Source organism: Microtus pennsylvanicus, chromosome 8 (genome assembly GCF_037038515.1).
Source record: "Microtus pennsylvanicus isolate mMicPen1 chromosome 8, mMicPen1.hap1, whole genome shotgun sequence".
In the NCBI taxonomy this organism is placed as follows: domain Eukaryota; kingdom Metazoa; phylum Chordata; class Mammalia; order Rodentia; family Cricetidae; genus Microtus; species Microtus pennsylvanicus.
The window spans coordinates 52,736,220-52,759,184 of record NC_134586.1 but is presented as its reverse complement, the minus strand read 5'-3'; the positions used below and the strand labels follow the sequence as shown (position 1 = coordinate 52,759,184).

At 41.9% G+C, this 22,965-nt stretch overlaps 1 protein-coding gene and 1 non-coding gene across 38 annotated transcripts in view; one reads left to right on the top strand and one right to left on the bottom strand.

The window, feature by feature from the left end:
• Magi1 (membrane associated guanylate kinase, WW and PDZ domain containing 1) overlaps positions 1–22,965 on the bottom strand; it is a 625,393-nt gene that overhangs the window by 101,701 nt on the left and 500,727 nt on the right. For all 37 annotated transcript variants that reach the window (XM_075983419.1, XM_075983417.1, XM_075983421.1 and 34 more), the window contains 2 exons: positions 16,216–16,422; positions 7,002–7,203 (listed from right to left, as the gene is read on the bottom strand). In XM_075983419.1, coding sequence (XP_075839534.1) covers positions 7,002–7,203; positions 16,216–16,422 — 409 coding nt within the window. The remainder of the gene's footprint in view (positions 1–7,001; positions 7,204–16,215; positions 16,423–22,965) is intronic.
• LOC142856654 (U6 spliceosomal RNA) lies at positions 17,769–17,875 on the top strand. Its single transcript, XR_012911695.1, has one exon. It is a non-coding gene; the product is annotated as a U6 spliceosomal RNA (small nuclear RNA).

Genomic DNA, 22,965 nt, shown 5'->3' with positions numbered 1-22,965 from the left:
ATAAAGGAACTGCCTTGGCCCATTTTATTGGTTAGAACATAGGTAGCTGGAGTAAACAGAACAGAATGCTGGGAGGAAGAGGAAGTGAGCTCAGAGACTCCACAGCTATCCTCTCGGGAGCAGACGCCTCAGAGAGATGCCATGCTCCCAGCTCCCAGGCAGACGCAAGCAATGAAGCTCCAACCCAGGATGGACATAGGCTAGAATCTTCCCGGTAAGCGCACCTAGGGGCGCTACACAGATGATTAGAAATGGGCTAAATTAATATGTGAGAATTAGCCTAGAAGAGGCTAGATAGAAATGGGCCAAGCAGTGATTAAAAGAATACAGTGTCTGTGTAATTATTTTGGGTAAAGGTAGCCGTGGGGGCGGCCAGGTGCCGGGGACGCAGCCCGCCGCCCTTAATACTACAATAGGGTAACACTGCCATAAAAACATTGTGTAGAAATGGTGCTCATTCTTCTACAACAGAATTCTCCACGTGAAACCACGTGAGCCTACGATTTCTTCTCCAGGAGTTTAAAGCTATGAACTTACTTTCCTAATAGTTAAGGGCTCCTAGAGCCATAGGCTGTGTCTCTGGAGACACTGGTCCGACTGATGTGGTTTATTAAATGTGTATAAGTACACCTGTGGCCACATTCTCTTAGTAGCTTCTGGCATCTTCAGGACTAGTGATGATTCCCAGCTTGATTAATAGTAGCAAATTTCCATCTTTCATTCTGTGTCTTATAGATGCTCTTCAGGTCTATTAAACCTTTGCAGAATTAGCCATCCCAGGCATTTGCTTCAGGGTTCAGTTCCAGTGATTGCTGTTCTTTACTCTCCCTGTGATCTGCTCTACAGTCTATGCATGTGTGTGTGGGGTGTGTGCATGTATGCTGAGATTTATTATTTTTAGTTTACATGTATAAGTGTTTGCCTTTATGCATATGCACCATATACATGCAGTTATCTGTCCAAGTCATCAGATGATGCCAGACCCTGAAATTGAGTCACAAACTTTATGAGACACCATGTGGATGCTGGGAATGGAATCAGGTCCTCTGCAAGGACAGCCAGGGTCCTTAGCTGTTAAGGCATCCCTGACTTTGAGTTTGACTTACTCTTCTTTTTCTAGGTTCTTGAAATAAAAGCTGAGACTACAGACCAGAGCCTTCTCTTTTTTATAAATGTGCTTAATACTACACATCTACCTTTGTCATTCACTGGGTTTCGTTCCGCTCTGATAGGCAATATTTTCATTTAATTTATTTTTTTCCTCAGGCTGAGCACTAAGGAGACTAAGGCAAGAAGATTACAAGTTTGAGGTCAGGATATTACAGAGAAAGATTTGGCCACAAAATTGTACAAAAGCAAATAATTTCTTTTGTGAATACTGTTTTGAATTATTGGTTCTTTTTCTTTCTAAAGATGTCTAGTGCTTATTTGTGAAATGTTTGGGGTTTTTTTTTTGCTTCATTAGCTAATATTATGATGTTTAGTCTTTTGTGATTAATATTTTAATTATGCTTTCCCTATATATTTTTGTGTTCAGCATACCTCAGCTGTTATATCTGAAATAAGCTTTGTTGCATTTAATTAATTTCATGTAGTTACTTATAATTGGGGGCGAGAGAGATGGCTCCTCAGTTAAGAGCACTGGCTGCTCTTCTAAAGGTCCTGAGTTCAATTCCCAGCATCCACATGGTGGCTCACAACCATCTGTAATGAGACCTGGTGCCCTCTTGAGGGAGAGACCTGGTCAACCATCCCCATCAACTTAGACCATAACACCCAATATGGACAAGTTCAACAGACCCGCCATATACAGGCTGCCCATACATGCTTCAGCACTGCCAGGGCATAAATCTCATTTCAGTTACTTATAAATCACTGACCATGTTCTTGCTTCCCAACTCGTTTTCCAGCTTCCCTGTGAGCTACTAGACTTGAGAAATCCTTTCTCTTTATCTGCACTACTGTTGCTTGCAGCTCCTACTACACTGTTCCTTTACTTCTCTCCCACGTCTGGTGTGCTGTATGGATCAGGCAGTCTCTGTTTTCCACCTCCACATTCAGCCCCTGTCTTCTCTGGCTCTCATTCTGATGCTGACGGTGAGGGCTGCTGAACCCATCTAGTGGGCTTTTTGATTTGACTGTTGCACTTTTTTTTTAAGGTCAAGTTATATATATATATATATATATATATGTATGTATGTATGTATGTATGTATACACTCTACTGTTTCGTTTACACTTTTTCTATTTGTTTCAAGTATTTTATAACTGACTAGTGAAGTATTTTGTAATGGCTGTATGTATGTATGCATTCATTCATTCATGTATGCAAAAAACAAGCTCCCTAAATGCTGCTTGCTCAGGCTGGCTCTAGAGTCTCCATCTTCCTGTGCTAAGACTTCAGAAGTGCGATACCATGTCTAACTATATATAATGGGTGCTTGTAAAATCTTGACATCTCTGCCATCTTTGTGTTGGTATCTGCTGATTGCTTTCTCTCACTGAACATGAGATCGTTCTGTCTCTTGCTACAAGAAATGTATCTGTCTGTCTACCTAATAATCAATCATTATCTATTTGTAGTACAGGGAATTAAATCCAGGGTCTAACATATGCTAGGCAAATGCCCTAATACCAAGCTATAACCTAACTCCCTTTTTTATTTATTTTGAAAGAGGGTATCAATATGTTGCTAAGGAAGGCCTTTAAATTCTGATACCCAGCACACTGAATAGGTGAATTCCAGGCTTGTACCAACAGGTTCAGCTAAGAAATGACTTTTTAATTAACTTAAATATTCAAAAATATTATATTACAAAACTATGAATTTCCCTTAAACCTACTTTAACTGGCTTACTTTGACTATGTTCCAGATAGTTATAGGGGCCTTACCTCACTTTCAGTGACACCAGATGGGGAAGGACATCCTTGCCCCCTCCCCCCCATTTTGAGAGGTTCATTCCAGTTATTTAGGAGGCTTTGCCTGATACCAGCACAGCAGAAAGGGATAGAAGAATCTCACTACTGCTCTGAACTAGGAGCTTCACCTGTGGGCTCTACTACAGGACCATGACAGAGACCCTGGACAACACCCTAGAAGGGAAATGGCACTACCACACTGGGAGAGGGGCCACACTCCCTTCTCACAGTTGCACAGTGTTCAGGTAGAGAAGGGGCAGGCAGCATTGCATCTGCCTGACTGCAACTAATGTTTCATCACTGCGAAAAGTTTTTCGGAGAGTACCTGTCAGGCAGGTTTAGGCTATTAAGGGGTGATATCTAGGTTCCCTCCTCAACTGTCTGTTGGGAGAAAGGGTAGGATCCTGGTATGTTCTGTGGCTATCTGGGGTTCAGGAACTGTTCACCAAGAGCTGGCTGAATTGTAGGATTCCCCTCCTTTCCCAGTTATTCAGCAAGAAAAAGCAGGCTTTCATTGGGACCATCTGTTTCTTTATCTGCCAATGTTTCTGAGTGGCCAGTTTCTTTTTCTCAAATCCTAAGATAAATGAATTAAAAAGAAAACCCCAGGAATGACCTGCCCATGGTTCCTCTAAAGACATGGTCAGGACAGTTGGATCCAAGGTCTCCGTTCAGAGTTCTCTTAGTTCAGTGTTCTGCTCAGTGTACAAGGCTCCTAAGTCTATGTTTTGTCTTTAATATTCTTGTTAACTTAAAATAGTTCAGCTTTTCCCAAAACTGTAAAACCAATCTAATATTTTAGAATTTTCCCAATCTGTAAAACACACATACACATTCAATTTAGTTTCTAATTTAACTTGCTATTCAATGCAAGATACTCTAAGTTCTTTTCAGAAAGAAAACACCGTTGAAAGTTTAGTTCTGTATGTGTTATGTGTGTAAAATATAGGCTAACATATAAATGGCATGTACGAATGTTTATATGTATAGGTTTTTGTCTTTTTCTCAAGTGCTGGCGATCAAAGCTACTCTTCATACACAGAAGGCAGGAGCTCCACCACCAAAGAACATCTCCAGTCTAATGGAGTACACCCTCAATACCCACTGAACTAACACCCGGAAAGCCGGTGTCATGCTTGCCAGAATCACGTTTTGTTATTAGGGCAATGAAACTGTCCTCTTAAAAATTATGTTAACTTACAAACATGGACAGAGTATATATTCAAGCTACCCATAGTTTGGGGGGTTTAGCATTTCATTTACTGTTAGCATACTGAACTTTCTTTTCTAAAATCTATCAATCCAGTCCTCGGCAAAATTACAGGTTGATTCTTTTCCAAGAATGTGCGTTTCATACATTATTTGATATTGGGAACACCTCTATTGTATTTTCCTGTGCTAAGGCACAATTCTTGCTGATGGACATAATTTTGAAGGCAGTAAGGTATAAAAATCTAACTATGAACGTCTGAACTTAAAGGTGATATCCAATCTCCTTTTAGCAATGCTGAAATTCATCTGCAGTAACCGGGAGGGAGGGAAGTGGCACTTGCAGGAGCAGAGACAGCCAAATGCCATCGCATCAAGCACTGCACATGCTGCTCCCTCCAGCCCTCCAGCCCAGGGACCAGGAAGGCCTGCCACACTGTATCCACTGAAGGGGTTCAAAGGGATTGAACCAAGAGGATTCGAGGTGCCCAGGCCACACAGCTGGGGAGTGGACAAAACAAAGCACCGACCACTGTGCTGCCCCCCCCCTTACTGTGTGAATAGGCATCTGACACTAGCAAGAAACAGGCAAGGGCCACGGGTGTCTCCACCCTCTGTCTGGACAACACCAGAGTCTCACAAACTTCTTTCCAGGGGGGTTTGTAAAGTGACTGTTCTGAGCCTCTAGCTTTCTTCCTCACGCCCATGTGCTGAGGAGAACTGTACTTTTAATTTTTATTTCCTTTCTCTAGTAATAAAATACATGGTGTATGTCAAGTTTCAAATGTGTACTATGGCTAGAAAACAAGCCCCCCACTTAGATGCATGCATGTATTTTAGAAAGTTGAGGTGCTTCAGATATTCTTTTGCAATGCCTGCCTTTGCTGGCTCACTTAGCAGTAGGCCATTTATTTGAGAAGAATAGATTTATCTATATTTTTGTTTGTGTATTGGGGATACAGTTAGAGCATTGTACCACTGCTTTAACAGAATAATTAATTGGTCCCCAATCCATCTATGATCCATAAAAAGCGTTGCACATCACCGACAGAAGATTCGAAACACTGCATTTAAACATGTGCGTCCACTGTTAGGGGAGCCAGAAGATTTTTGGGTTTTCAGTTACAGGAATTATATTAGATTTTTTTCCCTCTATTTCTGCTAATGCTACTTGTTTCAAACTTTAGTCATAGACAATTTAATCCTTTCCCATCTACATTTTCTCAAATCCCGATTCACTTATATTGTAGCATGCAATAAAATTAGCATGTATCCATCCACACACCTAAACATTAGGTGGAGAGCTATGACATTTCTTCAAAAACTGTAACAGAAAGTCTTAAACTCTGAGTTAGAAAATGATTTATTCCTACCACAGAAAAGGCACACTCCACAAAGGAAAAAAAAATAAATCAGATAAGTCGAATTAAAAGCTCATTGACTTTGAAAAGCAATGAAAAGTCACACTTAAGAAAAATCACAATTACACATAAGAAAAATCAATAAATTATGTCAGAATATTAAAGAAGCCTGAAAACTCAGTAGTAAAAAACTGAAACCAGTTAAGAAAAATGTCAAGTAGTTACCATTTTAATGGGAAAATAGAATGGTTATTTATTATAATTACAGAAAAAGGATTCAGTTGTCTAACCCCTTAAAGAAATTGTAGACCTTATTCTTCCTAAATGCTCTCACACCGAATAGTTAAGACTGATAAGGATATACAAAAACTCATGAAATTGGTCATCAAAATAACAAATTATCCAATAAAAAAAATAGAGTACAGACCTAAACAGAGAACTCTCAACAGAGGAATGTAAAATGGCTAAAAGACACTTAAGGACATGTTCAACGTCCTTAGTCATCAGCGAAATGCAAATCAAAACAACTCTGAGATTCCATCTTGCACTTGTAAGAATGGCCAAGAACAAAAACACTGATGACAACTTATGCTGGAGAGGTTGTGGGGTAAAGGGAACACTCCTGCATTGCTGGTGGGAGTGCAAGCTGATACAGCCCCTTTGGATGTCAGTGTGGTGATTTCTCAGAAAATTAAGAAACAACCTTTCTCAAGACCCAGTAATACCACTTTTAGGTATCTATCCAAAGGATGCTCAATCGTGCCACAAGGACATGTGCTCAACTATATTCATAGCAGCATTGTTTGTCATAGTCAGAACCTGGAAACAACCTAAATGCCCCTCAGCCAAAGAATGGATAAGGAAAATGTGGTACATTTACACAATGGAGTACTACGCACAGAAAAGATAACGACATCTTAAATTTTGCAGGAAAATGGATGAAGCCAGAAAACATCTTTTTGAGTGAGGTAACCCAGACACAGAGAGACAAATATCACATGTACTCACTCATAGGTGGTTTTTAAATATAAAGCAAAAAAAGCCAGCCTACAAACCACAATCCCAAATAACCTAGACAACAATGAGGACTTTAAGAGAGACCTTCATGGATATAATCTTCATGGGAAGTAGAAAAAGACAAGACCTCCTGAGTAAATTGGGAGCATGGGGACCTTGGAAGAGGGTTGAAGGGGAGGGGAGAAACAGGAAGGGGAACAGAGAAAAATGTAGAGCTCAATAAAAATCAATAAAAATAAAATTAATGTCACAGGAAACATAAATAAGTACAAGGGAAATATATAAATCTCCTTGAGATATACAACATGTGGAATAAAAATATTATGAAATAAAAATAAGACTGATAGGGATGAAAACTTTCCACATGAAGCTTGTATAATCAGAATAACACTGCTGTGTGATCAGTTCTCTCAGGCTTAGCTGATATCCAGAGCAAGAGAGCGGGAGGAAGACAGCGAGAAGGGTATTTTCAGGTAGAGAAAATGGTATACTTTACTCTATAAAATAGACTTCTCCATTTTCGGTATAGGCCATCTCCCAGTTTTCAGGTAGAGGACCTAAATTATCCTCTGCAGAAAGAGGTAGGTACTGAGGGAACTTCTGAGAAGGGTCCGTGATGGGAGCAGCGAGGATGCTACTATTCACAGGCGGGAGCGTTGCTTCTTGGAGAGTGTGTTCGTCCTGGTCTCCAGAATCGGCTGCTCCAGCAGGCACAAGGGAGAGAGAGAAAAAAAAAAACAAGCACAAAGCTGTTCAACAACACACTGCAAGCCTGGAAAATACATGACAAATACAACTACATTCTTCCCCCACACTCATTTCTGTTCCTAGATTTTATCAACAAATATTAATTATGCATAATAATGGCTTTCACTATGTCATTTTCACACAGGTATACAATAAGTTTGGATCATATTAATCCATTGCCCTCTCATATTCCCCTTTCTCACTGATTCCTTTGCTCTTCACACCTAGCCCTCCTCCTACTTTATATCCCAAACTTTTAGTGACCCTTGAGTTTTTCATCAGCATGTTTACAAAAACTTGTATGTTTTGCCCATAGCAATACCAATGAAAATGCCTCTACCTCCTCTAATCAACCATTAGCGAGTGTAAAGCATTGCGGAGTACGTGGCCTCATGAACTGCTTCCTCTCATGGCAGCCTGCTGCCAGGTCCAATCTTACAGACATCTTGAGAAGGTCATCACAGCTGCTATGGATTCAAGAGTGCAACAGTGACGTCATGCCTAGAAGTTAGGGTTCCACCCCACTCACCAACTTTTTTTGGCTCTTATAAATTGATGCATCCCTTCACCTGCAAGGCTCCCTAAACCTTGGTGAGGGCGTCACAGATGTCTCATTTATAGCTAGAGATTTAACAATTATTTCTGTTCTGTATACCCTTGATGAATACAGTTGCAAAACTCCTCAATAAAATACTTGCAGACCAAATTCAAGAACCCATCAAAAAAAATTTTCATCATGATCAAGTTGGCTTCTTTCCAGAGATGGTTCAGGGACGGTTCAATCAGTAACTGTAATATGTCACATAGATAAGACTCAAAGACAAAAATCACTTGATCATTCCAAGAGAAGAAAAAGATGCCCAAATTGAGCATCTGTAATCTTAAAAGAACTTACTTTTCCCAGTTCTGGCTATCAACTCTGGCTTCTATTTCACTTGGGTAAACAGAAAGGATCAATATGACAAAGACGGCCAGAGATATAGCTGAGTAGTAGAGCATATGCTTGGCACATGCCAGGCCTGGGCCTCAATCTCTAGAAGAAAAGGAACCACCCACCAAAACAAACAAGCAAACCAACAAAAAACACAGCAAAAGTTATTTTGAAAAGAAACAAGAGAACAATTACCTTGAAGATAGCAAAGAAGAAACCAATTTATCAACTTAAACCCTAAGGATTCTGTACCAAAATCTCAAACTGATCTGAGATCTCATTCCATCAAATTTATTAGGTTTCATGATTCAGAAGAGGGGAAAAATATCAAACTGAACCCATAGACTCAGTGGCATTTTTTGTAGATTATTGTATAAGTTATTAGAAGACTTTTGATAGATGGTGTGGGAAGTCCTTCTGTCTATGTGCTGCTTTTATTGGTTAATGAATAAAGAAGCTGCCTTGGCCTGTAATAGGGCAGAGTAGAGCTAGGCAGGTGTGGGTTGGTGGGAGCTAAACTGAATGCTGGGAAAAAGAAGCCATGGAGCCTCCAGAGGAAAAAGACCCAAGCGGCCAGTGGAACCTTGTCAGTAAGCCACAGCCAAGTGGCGATACACAGATTAATAGAAATGGGTTAACCAAAGATATAAGAGCTAGATACCAATACACTTAAGTGATTGACCAAGCAGTGATTTAAATAATATAGTTTCTATGTGGTTATTCATAGTTTGCACAGCCAGAATGAACAAGTGGCCTCCTACTACAGATAGATGCTGGCAAAGATAAAATACTGTCAAATTAAGCTAAAAAGAATATAAAAAAGTTTAGAATATTAAGACAGCTATGGCAGTGAGTCAGAACTGAGACTCCTTTGGGAAGCTAAAGAGACTGTTCCTGTGAAAACCAAGACAGTTAACCCAGAACAGCATCATGTGGGCGGGCTGATCTGACTTGGATCTTAGAAGAAGGCTCTCAGTGAATATGTCTCCTTGCCTCCGTATTAACCAGAAACATCAAGGATGATGTCATCAAAACAGCCATAAACAGCACTGTTGATATCCCTGCTGACTTTTTATAGAGGAGGATGATATTAAATGTCAATCTCCATGGGGCTTCAAAACATACTAATCAAGATATAGTCTTTTTCTGTCTCTCATAGTCACTCCCCTGTAGACATTTCTGAGCGAAAGCAGAGTAAGGGATAAAACACCGGTTCCCAGGCTGTCTGATGCACAGCTAGTGAGCTCAACACACGAGGCACAATTCCAAGCCTACAGGATGAGCAGTTCTACCACAGCCTAGCACCACTGACTCGGCCATCTGTAGGACTTCCTGGCCAACAACTCTCTCCTCTCAATCTGGTGCCATCATTAAGGCTCCTGTCTGGAGGCCATTCTGTGTCCGGGTGGTCCAGATAGAAACAGACACAAACCCATTCGTGGTTCCAAGTCACACTCTTGGGTTTAGGAATATTCTATCATTTTTGCTCTTTTCATTGGTTCGGGAATAGGTGCATGTTGCAAGACTAAGAAATGAAGGTCACGTGTCTCAGTCCCATTTCTGTTGCTGTGATAGAACACCAAGACCAAAGGCAGTTTGGAGAGGAAACAAATTATTTCAGCTTACAGTTGTACTCTACCCATGGAGAGAAGTTAAGGCCAGAAACTCAAGGCTGGAAGCTGGAGACAGGAACTGAAGCAGAGGCCATAGAAGAGTGCTGCTTGGCCAGGCAGTGGTGGAGCAACCTTTAATCCCAGAAATTGGGAGGCAGAGACAGGCGGATCTCTGTGAGTTCGAGACCAGCCTGGTCTCCAAGAGCTAGTTCCAGGACAGGCTCCAAAGCTTCAGAGAAATCTTGTCTTGAAAAGTGCTGGTTACTTCCCATGGCTTATTCAGCCTCTTTTCTTCTACTACCCAGGATCACTTGCCTTGGGGTGGCCATGACCCCCAAAGAGTTGGGCCCTCCCACATCAATCATTAACAAAGGAAATTCACTACACATACCTACAAGCAAACCTTACAGAGGCATTTCCTCAACTGAGAGTCCCTCTTCTTAAATGACCCCAAATGGTGCATGACGCCAGGGCAGTTGGAGAGCCTGGAGGACCCAGGGGCCCAGGATTAGGAGGCAGTGGCAGTTTCTGCCGAAGACTCAGCAGTGGTTTTAGGAGCCACTGTTATGGTTGAGTTCATGGCCTTGTCCAGGCCATGGGGCTCATGAAGGCAAAGCTAACGACAAGGAGTGGAGAGATCCCCATCACCTGGGCTCCCAGATTAAGGACATAAAGATCAAGTCCCTGGAGATCTAACTGTTATCTCTGCCCATTAAGGAATCTGGGATTACTGATTTTTGTCTCTGGTTCATCCCCAAAGGATGAGGTTTTAAAGATCATGCCACTGCAGAAGCAAATTTGGGTAGTTCACTGGACCAGGTTCAAGGCTTTTCTCACTATTGAGACCACAATGGTCATGGTGGTCTTGCTTTTAAGTGCTCCATGGAAGTAGCCACTGCCATCAGCAGGGCCATTATCTTGACCAAGCTTTCCATTGTGTCTGAGCGGAGAGGTTACTTGGGGGAATAAGATTGACAAGCTTCACACAGCTCTATGTAGTTACAGGCCGCTGTGGCTCTGTGTTGGTGCGTCTCATCCCTACCCCCTGAGGCACTGGCACTGTCTCTGCTCCTGTGCTCAAGAAGCTACTGATGATGGCTGGTATTGATGACTGCTAGGGACCACACTGCCACCCTGTGCAACTTTGCCAAGGTCATCTTTGATGCCATCTCTAAGACCTACAGCTACCTAACCCTGACTTCTGAAAAAAGACTGTGTTCACCAAGTCTCCTTATCAGCAATTCACTGGTTATCTTGTGAAAACCCACACCAGAGTCTCTCTCTGTTCAAAGTACCCAGGCTCCAGCTGTGACCACCCCATAAGGTTCTTATACAAGAAAAATAAAGTGAAGTCTGTTTCAAAAAGTTTACTGTTGTAGAATATTAGTTGAAGATGTGTTTATTTGTTTATTCTGTGGAATATTTATTTAATGGTGCAAAGATTGCTGCATTCTTTTATGTTGTATTTGTTTAACTCTGGGAAGCTGTGTTACTTTGTCTGTCTAAAATACCTGATTGATCTAACAAAGAACTGAACAGCCAACAGCGAGACAGGAGAAAGGATAGGCAGGGCAGGCAGGCTGAGAGGATAAATAGGAGGAGAAAACAGGGAAGAGGAATGAAAGGAGGAGGAGGCCTCCAAGGGCCAGCTACCCAGCTACATAGCAAGTCACGGATTAAGAAGAAAAGAAAGGTATATAGGATAAAGAAAAAAGCCCAGAGGCAAAAGATAAATGGGATAATATTAGATAAAAAAAAAAAAAAGCTTGCTAGAAACAAGCCAAGCTAAGGCCGGGCATTCATAAATAAGATTAAGCCTCCGTGTGATTATTTGGGAGCAGGGAGGGGGAGGGGAGGTAAAGGACCAAAGAGTGAAGAATAAAGAAAACAACAGCAACAGTTTACAATGGATATCAAAGAGACAGATTCACAGATATCTACAAAAACAGAAAGGAGATCACACAAAAAAAGAAGGATCATCTCCAAATTACTAACAGATAGCGATATGGAGTGAGAAAGATGTCGAATGATTCCACAGAGGTCAGCGCACACTTTGGACAATCCTCTGGATATTTCACTTCTCATGTGTCCAAGAAACCCCCAGACCCACCACTAACTACGTGCCTGCTCCTTGCTACAAAAAAATAGGATTGGGGTTCCAAAGGAAAAAAAAAAGTTTTGATTTTTTTTTTTGATGCAGGGTTTCTTTGTGTAGCCTGGTTTTCCTGGAACTCACTCTGTAGACCAGGCTATATTAAACTCAGAGATCAGCCTGCCTCTGTCTCACGAGTGCTGGGATGGACTAAAGGCATGTGCCACTACTGCCCGGCTTAAAGGGACTTCTTTAAACATCACACTGAGGAAGACTCAGCTCATACAAGAACTATGTTTTCAGACTGTGGTGATATTTTGTTTGTGTTCTAATAAATAAAGCTTACCTGAAGATCAGAGAGCATAGCTAAGCCACTAGTGGCCAGGCGGTGGTGGCGCACACCTTTAATCCCAGCACTTTGGAGGCAGAGGCAGACGGATCTCTGAATTCAAGGCCACCCTGTGCTACACGAGATTGAATCTGTCTAAGAGAGAAACAGAGCTCACACAAAGGTGATCCCAGCACTTGGGAGGCAGAGGCAGACGGATCTCTGAATTCAAGGCCACCCTGTGCTACACAAGATTGAATCTGTCTAAGAGAGAAACAGAGCTCACACAAAGGTGATCCCAGCACTTGGGAGGCAGAGGCAGACGGATCTCTGAATTCAAGGCTACCCTGTGCTACATGAGATTGAATCTGTCTAAGAGAGAAACAATGCTCACACAAAGGTGATCCCAGCACTTGGGATCACAAGCCTTTAACCTTAGAAGTAGGGAGGTGGAGACAGAGGTGACATGGCTGGGTAGAGAGAGGAATAGAAGGTGGGGGGAGACAGGGGCTCAGATGCACTTTGAGGAGCAGTGGTCAGTCTGAGGACGCAGTCTGAGGACAGAGTCACCCCTCTGGTCTGAGCATTGGTAGAGGTAAGAACTCTAGTGACTGGTCATTCTGCTCCTCTGCTTTCACCCCAGGTAGCTGACTCCGAGTTTTTATTAAGAACAATCAGAATTCGTGCTACATCAAACAGTTCTCTAAAGAATGGTTAAGGTAGCATGGGAATTGTTTAAAGTCTTAATTTTATGTGGGTGTTTATTCCCAACTGGATTTGAACTCAGCTTCTCAATCTTGAGCAGCAAACGCTCTTATTCACTGATTCATTTCTCCAGTCCCCCAAACGGCTCTTTAACATTTTTGGCTGTCTAATAGCATGTACTTTGGCCGACAGTATAATTCTCCCACCATTAAGTACATATAAGAAGAATCTGTCTTCAGTGGCTCCTCTTAGCTTTGTAATTCAGGGGTCATTTGTAGAAGACTGTCCCACTACCTAGTGTTCAACGGTCAGTCCTTTGGTTAGTATCTGCTCATTGCTGAGTGTCTGCTGTCATCTCATAAAGATGGCACAAGCTATGCCCTCAGCGTACATGTGGCCATTATTCTGCTGTCGTCCTGCTATTGACAATGAATGTTACACAGGCATGATTATGGGGTATAACTTCTTCAAATGATCCAAGCAAGGGACTGCAGCAATATCAGGTTATTTTTAAACATCCTGGTGAGTATCATTTTTAATGGACACATAGTACTTCTATATTGGATATGAATGTCATTGCTTTAGCAAAGCCAGTCTAAATCAGAGCTAAGACCCCATTTTGCCACTTTGTTCAAGGAACTGTTAGCTCAGAGCAGCTGGTGGATTGCAACTTAAAGAGGTATATATGTGCAAAATGCTTTGAACAACTCCTTTTACACATATATCACAGTGCTGTTAATTATTGGAAAGTTCCAGTTGGAGTTAGTACATGGCAGAGCATTAATGTTGTGAACTAGTAATTCATTCAACATATTCCTTGCATGCTGACGTTACCCTATCACACAGGCACATCAAGCTACCCCACCCTTCTTTGTTTCCCTTCTCCTTTTCCTTCTACTTTCTTCACCCCACCTCACCCCCATCCCCAGATGCAGTGCCTGGAAAAGGGCCCAAAACTTACACACTGGGCATGTGCTGTACCACTGAGTTATCCTTCCAGCACATGCCTCCCCTTTGTAGTATAAGCTACCTGCCTTCTTGGTGTTAAGGTGGGAACTTAAAGAGCACAATTAGTGATCATTTGGCTTCCTGCTTTATGTATAAACTTATGATGAGATGTTTTACCAATGATGATCTGGGAACATATGCTATACTTAGATGCTAGAATTTCAATTGGGGATGATAAAGAAATCAGATTTTCTGAGACCTGGCTTCTACCAATAAAAATGTATAGCATTTAAAAACAGGAAACCCACCAATAACTGAAGCTACTATCATAAATTTGGTCTTACTTTCTACCAAGAAGCCTCCTTAACATGTATGTAGAAGACAGGTAAAGGAACATGAGCCCCTAGGCTCCTGGGAACAAATCCTAGAGACCACTCCTAGAGCCAAATCCAGGGATCTACTCTTAGGGAATATTACATGGTCTACTAAACACTACTGGGCCAACTCTTGGGGTCTATTCCTGAGGTTTATTCTTGGGAACTTATCTTTGGGAACCACTTCTGGGACCCACTCCAGATGACAACACCAGGGATCTACTCTTGAGGAGTACTCCTGTGGTCTACCAAAGACCACCCCTGGGGTCTACTTGAGGAGACTACTCCTAAGGTCTTCTCCGGGCATCCACGCCTCGGGACGACTCCTGGCATCTGCTCCCTGTGCTGGCAGAGCTGCTTCACTGAGTCTGGGGACCTCCTCTTTACTGTGAGTCAGATCATGATTTGCTATTCTTATCTACTGATCTACCAAGATATTAAAGTATTAGGTTTTTTTTAAAAAAGAAATGGTAACACTTGCGCATGACCTGTTTTCATTTTGGAGAAGACTACAATACACACACAAAATATTCCCAATGAATGAAATCAGTGGATTTTAATAAAAGTAGGCATAAGAATGGTAAATATCTTTAAATATCTTCTAGGTACTGCAACTAAAGGTCAGTCGCCGTCTATTTCACTCTAAATGAAAAAAGTGGAAATTTTCATAGAGTCAAATTCTTAGAGAAAGTTAGAAGTACTCTAATACAGCCATTTTACACACAAATGACGCTACGCATATTGTCTGTAAAGGAAAACCACCACAAGCCAAGCCTAAGTACTCCTTCTCTACCCAGTACTTCTTGCAAAAAACATTGAGCTATACTATTGTTGATAATAAAATTATCAAAACTTTTTATAGCTATCTCTTAGGATTCTGAACTTAATATCTAAGAAAACCTCTGGGAAGTACAAAAGGCCGTATATGGTGTCTAACTATAATAACCTTTCCCTGAATATCCTATTAGAGTTTGACTGCGGAGGGAGGGAGGCATAAGTCTAACCAATCTTTCCACTCACTGTGGCTGGGTCTAACTAGATAATGACAGTATGGAGAGAAAAGGATCTAATATGCTGAAAGTGGATAAACCATCCATAGCTACAACTCCGAGACAGTAAAGGAGAATAGAAATACAGGCAAAATGGAGGAAACAGGATGAGCTTGTAAGTCACATAACAATCAGCAACTCCATATACGCTATAGGCCGTGCGTGTGCATTGTGGTACAAATTTGAACAGTATAGCCATATACATATATAGTTATTACATTTTAAGCTATTGCATGCAGATCAAACCCCATATTGTGAAAAATATGCTCACTAACTGAGAATATGCACCCAAGCCTTTGGGTCTTCTATTGCTCAGAGGCCTTGTCCTTCACCACCCCTTCATAATATTTATCTTCTCAGGAACCCATGCTCTGTCATGCACATGCATTATAGAACCTTACAATATTTATTTTCCCATCGTTCCCCCTGGAGGATATACAGGGAAAGTTGTACAAGTTAACTGAAGACCTGATCTGGCTCCATTATAACTTTACTTAGGTGAGAAGAGGATGCTCTGGAAGCTCACCAGCATCGCCTCAACGACAGTAACCTCATAAAACAAATTTTTATGTTTCAATTCATACTAAGCAACCATGTTCATGTCTCACAATCTGCCCCCCTATAATAATAAATAAAAATAAGCAAGCAATGGAGTAAAGAAGTTTTTAAACATATTGTAGTATTTTGAAGAGAAAGAAACCAGTTCGAAATTGCAGATATTTATTCCTAAGATGGTTTGGGTGAAGTTCAAAGATTCTCAGGAGCAAGCATGGTATGTAGACCAAGGAAATGACCACCTGTCACCCGGCACCCCATGGTCAGAGTCTGACTCTTGACAACCCCGAACACTGGCTGGAACCTTTGTGTAAAGGCTCCAGTCACCACTTTGGCACATCCGTTCAGAGGGAACAGTTTCTTCTTACCTGTAAAGCTACTGTTCATTTCAGGAACATCGTCCTCCTCCTCATTCTCCGTGTGGACTATTCCAGCATTTTGCATATCATTGTAGGACTTTGTTCGCTTCGGGGTCGACTGCTTGGAGCCAGACTGAAGGCTGTGCAAGGCATCCGTCGTGATCACTTTCCCACTGACTGGCTGGCTGGGAGGTTTGGGTGTCCCATAATAGTTTCCTAGGTGATGGAGAGACACATTTGCATGTTTCAAAATGAATACTTTTTTTTTCTGTCCCCAAGAATTCACATCCAAATCTCTTAGAGCATTAAAACACGAAGCTGGAAAAGCCAGAGCATGCTGCATTTCATGTCTAGAATGAGTTATCAAAGACATCGTTTCTAGCTAGCTAGTTACGGGGTTGCAGAAGGGAAAGGAAAGCCACATGGTTTCGATGCAAAGAAGCGAGGACAAAAACAAAGTGGCTGTGCTGAATGGGGGCGCTTCATTGTCATGGCATTTGAATTTCAATTGGTCATCTTACATAGGCAAGCACATACGGCTGAAGCAGATCAAGAGTGAGTCTCACAGAAGACAAAATGCATTACTGCCAAGATCCTCCCAGGCCTCAAAGGTCGAGGTCTCCGTCTCTCTTCAAGAGGGAACCAGGGCACTTTGTAAAAGGAGGGCAGTGAGCACCACGTGGCACCTCTTAAACTGAATGGCAGGGCTGACTATAGGGGTTATGCCAGGTAGGAACAAATCCTTGCCAAGTTCCAACAGAAAACTGTTTCACTGGTGCCCCCTGGGGGAAAACACTCTTCAAGCGATGGTTTTCCCTTGCTTCTAACCATCTTCAATTCCCCGTGTTTGGTATGGGCCCCACTATTCTCTGCTATGTGAATGAATGATACATGAAGTGGATCATTTTTGTTTTTCCTATTGAGACAGGGTTTCTCTGTGTAACAGTCTTGGCTATCCTGGAACTCGCTTTGTAGATCAGGCTGGTCTCAAACTCAGAGAGATTCTCCTGCCTTTACGTCCTGAGTGCTGGGATCAAAGGCATGAACTACTATTGCCCAATAAAATGGATACTTTAATTCTTATAAATGTATATTTGATTTTCACTTGTATGTTTGTTCATATGTCCATACACATGTATGGAGTATACTTTTATACACGGGTGCACGTACCATGTACAACTCACATCTTAGGTGTCATTCTTTATATACCATCTACCTTCATATCTGAGGCAGGGTCTCTCCTGGCTTGAAGTTTGCTGAGTCAGCTAGACTAGCTGACTAGTGAGGCCCTATCCACCTACCTCCTCCTCCCCAGCACCGAGATTATAAGCACACACTATTACAGCCTATTCTGTTATGTGGGTCCTAAGGCTAAACTCAGGTCTTTATACTTACATGACAAACACATAACCTATGTGCTCAGCCCCAGATATGTCTATTTTAAATTTCATGTAATTACTAAATTCTAACTATTAAATTCAATTAACTTTCAAAATGAGAAACAATGCTTTTTAAAAAAGGTTTGTTTTTAACTTTAATCTTTGTAAGAGAGAGTTAATCAAGTGCTCTCTTTGACAGCACTTATACTAATATTGGAATAATACAGAGAAGATATGCGGGGCCCCTGTGCAAGCATGACATAAAGCCAAAATTTACGTAAGCAATATGAAGGTGGCTTAATGATAAGGCCAGCAGACATGGCAATGTGGATGAGAGGTTTCCCGAAGCCCTGCCTCTAGATAAGAGAGCCACAGTCAATCAATGGCCTCCGAAGGAAGGAGAACTGGTTTCCTTCAGCCCCGAGTGGTCAGCCCTAAATACACATACATATGAGCAGCACTCAAGGGCCTTAGCAGTTTGCGTGTGTATTTATGTAATAAGAACAACTGCAGAAGTCATGAGTTTGAGAGAGAGCAGGAGTCATGGGAGGACTCTAAGGAAGCTGTGGGGTGTAAAGAATGTAAATACAGTACTCATGCACGAAATCCTCAGAAACTTCAAAAAATAAAAACAAATAGTTAAAAATTTAAATAAGGTGGGTTGGTGGTGCCATATACCTTGACTCCGGCCTGGTCTACAAATCGAGTTCCAGGACAACCAGAGTTGCTACACAGAGAAACCCTGTCTCAAAAGTCAAAAATAAAATAAAATAAAACAAAGACACCCCCCAAAAAATTTAAATAAAAAAGAAAACAGTGAGTGGAAGAAATAATGACAGTAGTGGTAATTTTCTTCTACAGATTTATGTTTCAAAGCAAGTGATTTTGATATTGTCCTAAATGAGACTTTAAGAGGCGTGTAAAAAAATCTTGAGTACTTTATGACTAATCTAGATTTGGAAAACATATTTGATAACCAGTACAGTGGGTGCCCGTAGGGTAGGTGCCTGGACAAAGAGTGTGCTTCTACCAGGTTCTCGCTTCTAACTATCATTACTTCTCTATTTTCTTTTAACAGACACCTGCTTTCCTGTAGTGTGGTTTGCGTTCACGAGGCCCAGAGGGGCTGGTCTGCTGCCTCTGCTTCCTGCGGCATGCACTGCCACTGTTTTTATGCCTGCTGGGTCCCACCCAGAGTTCTGAGAACACTAGCCAACTCTCCAGCAACTGAGCTATTTCTCTGGCCCTACAATTAATTTTTTTAAAAGAAAAAAAAGGTTTAACACTAATGCAATATTTTTAGAAGAGACTCTTTAAACAAATTCTCTTGTGTATGAGTGTATGTGTATATCTACAAGCATCTGCTATGCTTGCTTATATGGGTGCCTGTGAAAGCCAGAAGAGAGCATAGGAGGCCCAGGACCTGGAGTTATGGATGGTTGTGATCTGCCCAATGGGGATTCTAGGAACCAAATTCTGCTCATCTGGAAGAGCAACAAGCATTCTCAATAAGTGAGTCATGTCTCCAACCCTAATATTTGTTTCTTTAAATTGTGTTTTGAATTAATAACTTTATGAACACACATAAAATTATTTTCTATTGAGAGGGGTGTGATAATCCAAGCCACTAATAAACCCTGAACATATAGTTAAAAAACAGAGGAACAGGGCGAGGAGCCACTGCTGAGAGCACTTGATGTTCCAACAGAGGACTTGGGCTCAGTTCCTAGCACCCATTTGGTGACTCACAACCATCTGAACCTTCAGTTCAAGGGAATCTGACATTCCCTTCTGACATCTGTGAGCACAGGCATGCATGTGGTACATATTAGTACAGGTAGGCAAAACAATCATACACATAAATAAAATAACCTTAATAAAAAAAAGGGGGGGGGGTAAAGGCACCATGTTTAATCTCCGCAGACCTCAGTTGGCAGTTTCCGATAACCTCATGCTGGAGGCCTTGGTTAAGACTCAAGTTCTCACATAGGAAGTAATCTGTTGGTCTCTTATAAAGAAAAATCTTTCATATTCTCAACTTAGAGGTCAAGGAGTTGGGAGGAAGGAACTTGAAGGAAGACATCCCATAGTGGTGTGAGGGGCTAACCCTCGCACAAGGTAAAGCTAGCAATATGTAACAAAGAACACACACTCATCTTTCATCTCTACAAGGTCATGAGACTATCCCATGCTCTCTTTAAAGGTGTGCCTAGACCAAATACCACAACTTTTTCACTGAGGAGTGTTTGTGAGGCTTAGGAAATTAAGACTGTTGGCTTAAAAATAAACTTTCACCATAAATTAAACTAACAAACAAACAAACAGAGACACTGCTGAATTTAATTTCAATTCCTCCCCATTACTAATATACCAAAAGACCACATCATTTTAGAATTAGATGTTGAATGAAGGTTGATATCTACAAGTTAGAATCCACTGAAAAAGGGAGATAAAGGATGGGACCTTGCTGTCTTCATTTCCCCATTATCATTGCTCACCTGTGTCAATCATGATTCAAGAAAAATGTACTACAGACTTGTCTGTAGGAAATCTAATCTAAAAGGAACATTTTCTCAACTAGGCCCCTTTTCTCAAGTAACTCTAGGTGTCAGGGCGACAAAAGCCAAGCAACCCAGCCACCAGAACAAGCCCCGACACACTCAGCGAATCAAGGCTTTGTGCAGATAAAGTCTGCCCTTACTCTCTTCTATTGGTCTCGCCACATAAGCACTTTGGAGCCAAACCCAGGTCACTACCTTAAGGTTTTTGTGATGGCATGGATGAAGAAAAATCTACAATTTCCCAAAGTCCTCACAGACTCTGTAAGCTGGCCTTTGAATCAACTCCTTTTGGATGCATCCGTCTGGACCCTGGACTTTTGGTCAATAAGAATGTAGCATTATACACTATCTTTCCCATGTAACTACAGGCAGGCAGGTGGGTTACATACTGAGTCCCATGGCTACCCCAGCACTCTGTTGCCTCTTTGAAACTGTGCCTTCCAAAAAAAAAACAAACAAACCAAAAAAACAAAACAAAAACAAAAAAACTCCATCTTTTCAAGAACTTCCAGTGTGATCTAAGTAGGCCAAGTCCAGCCGAGGCAGAAGCACAGACCTTGCAGAGAACATGCAGCATATACAGGAGACTCCGTGTGAAGGACAGAAATAACTGAGGTACTGCAAATGATCAGACAATTAATTACGGTTATTGCTTGGCAGGTTGCATCGTTCCTATGAGCCCTGAACCTGGCTGTCCCACAGTCTCCACGTTACCCATCAGACACTTCCTGAGGTGCCTGGGCTCCAGCCCAAGTGGGAATGTATTTCTCTTCCTCTCTGCTATTTTCAGAACAGGTTCTTCAATAAAATCCAACAAGGGTGGCGGGGAGGGAAGGAAGGGAAGGCAGGGAAAGAGGAAGGCAAGGCTTGGCCTTAATTAACAGGCACAATCTATGTGCCATGACCAAAGCCAAAGAAAATAGTTTTTAACTCACACTTATGAATTAATGAGGGCTGCAAATCAATGTTTAAGAGTTTTATGAAACATTTAAGGAAGACTGTACTATGCCTGGATTTTCAGCAGGAATGAATCAAATCTGTGCAGCTTCTCAACTTACACAAAGTTATAATTTCATTCCTATCCTTGGAGAGAATCTTTATTCTAAGACGTAAAGAAACAAATCCCTTTACACAGCAAATATCAGTGTTGTGAAACTTCAGCAGGCAAACAGTAGCCTAGGAAAATTAATTACAAATGCTGGTCAAATAGGTCAGGGTAGGCCTGATACGCAAGATTCCAACCAGTGTCCAGCTGATTCTGCTGCACCTCAGGGTCTCCATGTTTAGACAGAGAAAACCATCCCCCCCTTTGTAGGAGAGGAGCACAGAGGGCTCTTGTAGGGTGCCACTGTTGGTTCAGCATGAGAAAACCCTTTTCTGTTCTAAAGCTAAGCATTTGAAAATAACCAAAAGCCCAGGGCAATAGTGGCATTCCCTGAGTGAAACACAGACAAAACGTTTCCAATGAGGGCAGTGTCAACTGTAAGTGGACGAAGATCCCTTCTCCTTTTGGAGGTAGTGTTAGAAAACCTCCACTCTCCTCTACGAGCACAGAGAGACATCTATATGCTCTGTGAACACAGACATCCAGCTCATCTGGTTTTGCCCTGGCCTCATGGCCCTGCGGCCTCTGGCCCTGCCCACTCTCCAGGCTGGTCTACTGCTGCCTTCTGCATGCTCTCTCTCTGACTCCACAGGGCTCCATTCAGTAGCCCCTCAAACTGGGCCCCCTCAACAGCTCATGGCTCTTGTACCCACCCTTCCCTTTGTCCCTCATCCTTACTACTACCTGTCCTCAGAGCATTATCTGTGATCCCACAGGCTGGATCGAAGCCACACTCTGATCAGACCCGCTGTGTTAACGGGGGACACACACAGCTCCCTTTCTAACGTCTTCCGCCGCATGTATCGAGTGGTTTGACTTCACATCGGTTCTCACTTCTGGTTTATAAATTCTCTGTGGCAGTAGCCACTACTGTTTCTGTGCACGTCTGTGTTCCCTGAGGGCTGCCACCGTCTATAAGGTACACAGTGTCACTCAGCCATACTTTGCAGAAGGTATAAAGGAACAAGCAGTGACAGCACACATAAACCCCAGCCAAGGATCATCCTCGACACCAGTACTGCGGATCCAGTTTTACATGACATGACTCTTGGCATGTCTTTCCACTCTATTAGTGACTCCTGAATAGCACATCCCTATGCTACTCTGCCATTATGACATTCAAAAACCTCCCATCACTTTCTACTATCCCTTTTCCCATATGCCCCACCCTGTAAACATATATTTATATATAAAAAGGATAATAAACCAAATCCTGTAATTAGATGTTCCTCTGTACCCATGACTTTGAATATGAGACCAAAGAGGAGACAAGCTAGTATTTATAGTTATCTTGAAGCAAAAGGAACCAGTAGTCTCATTTTTCAGTTCAAGGAGATGAAAGCCCATAATTTGTAAATGATGAAGGGCATTAAAACATAGATTTGTTTGTGTCTAACATCCTCATACTCCTCAACTCCAGAAATCTCTTAGGATCTCTGAGCAAGAAATTAAATAAAATTTCCCTAGCTCTCGCCTCACCATCTTCAAATTCAGGGAAAAGCCAAAGACAGCACAGGTTTCATTTGGTTACTTTCATTATCAACAGAGAACATTCCACAGCACAGTTTGCCAGCAGAGCTTATCACAACAGACGGCTCCCAGGGCCCGCCAAAGAACAGGACTCCAGACGGTCTCATTTTCCTCAATGACAAACATGAACTCTCTTCACCCCACTTTATATCTCTGTCCCCCAAAAGTATACTGCTGGCAGCTG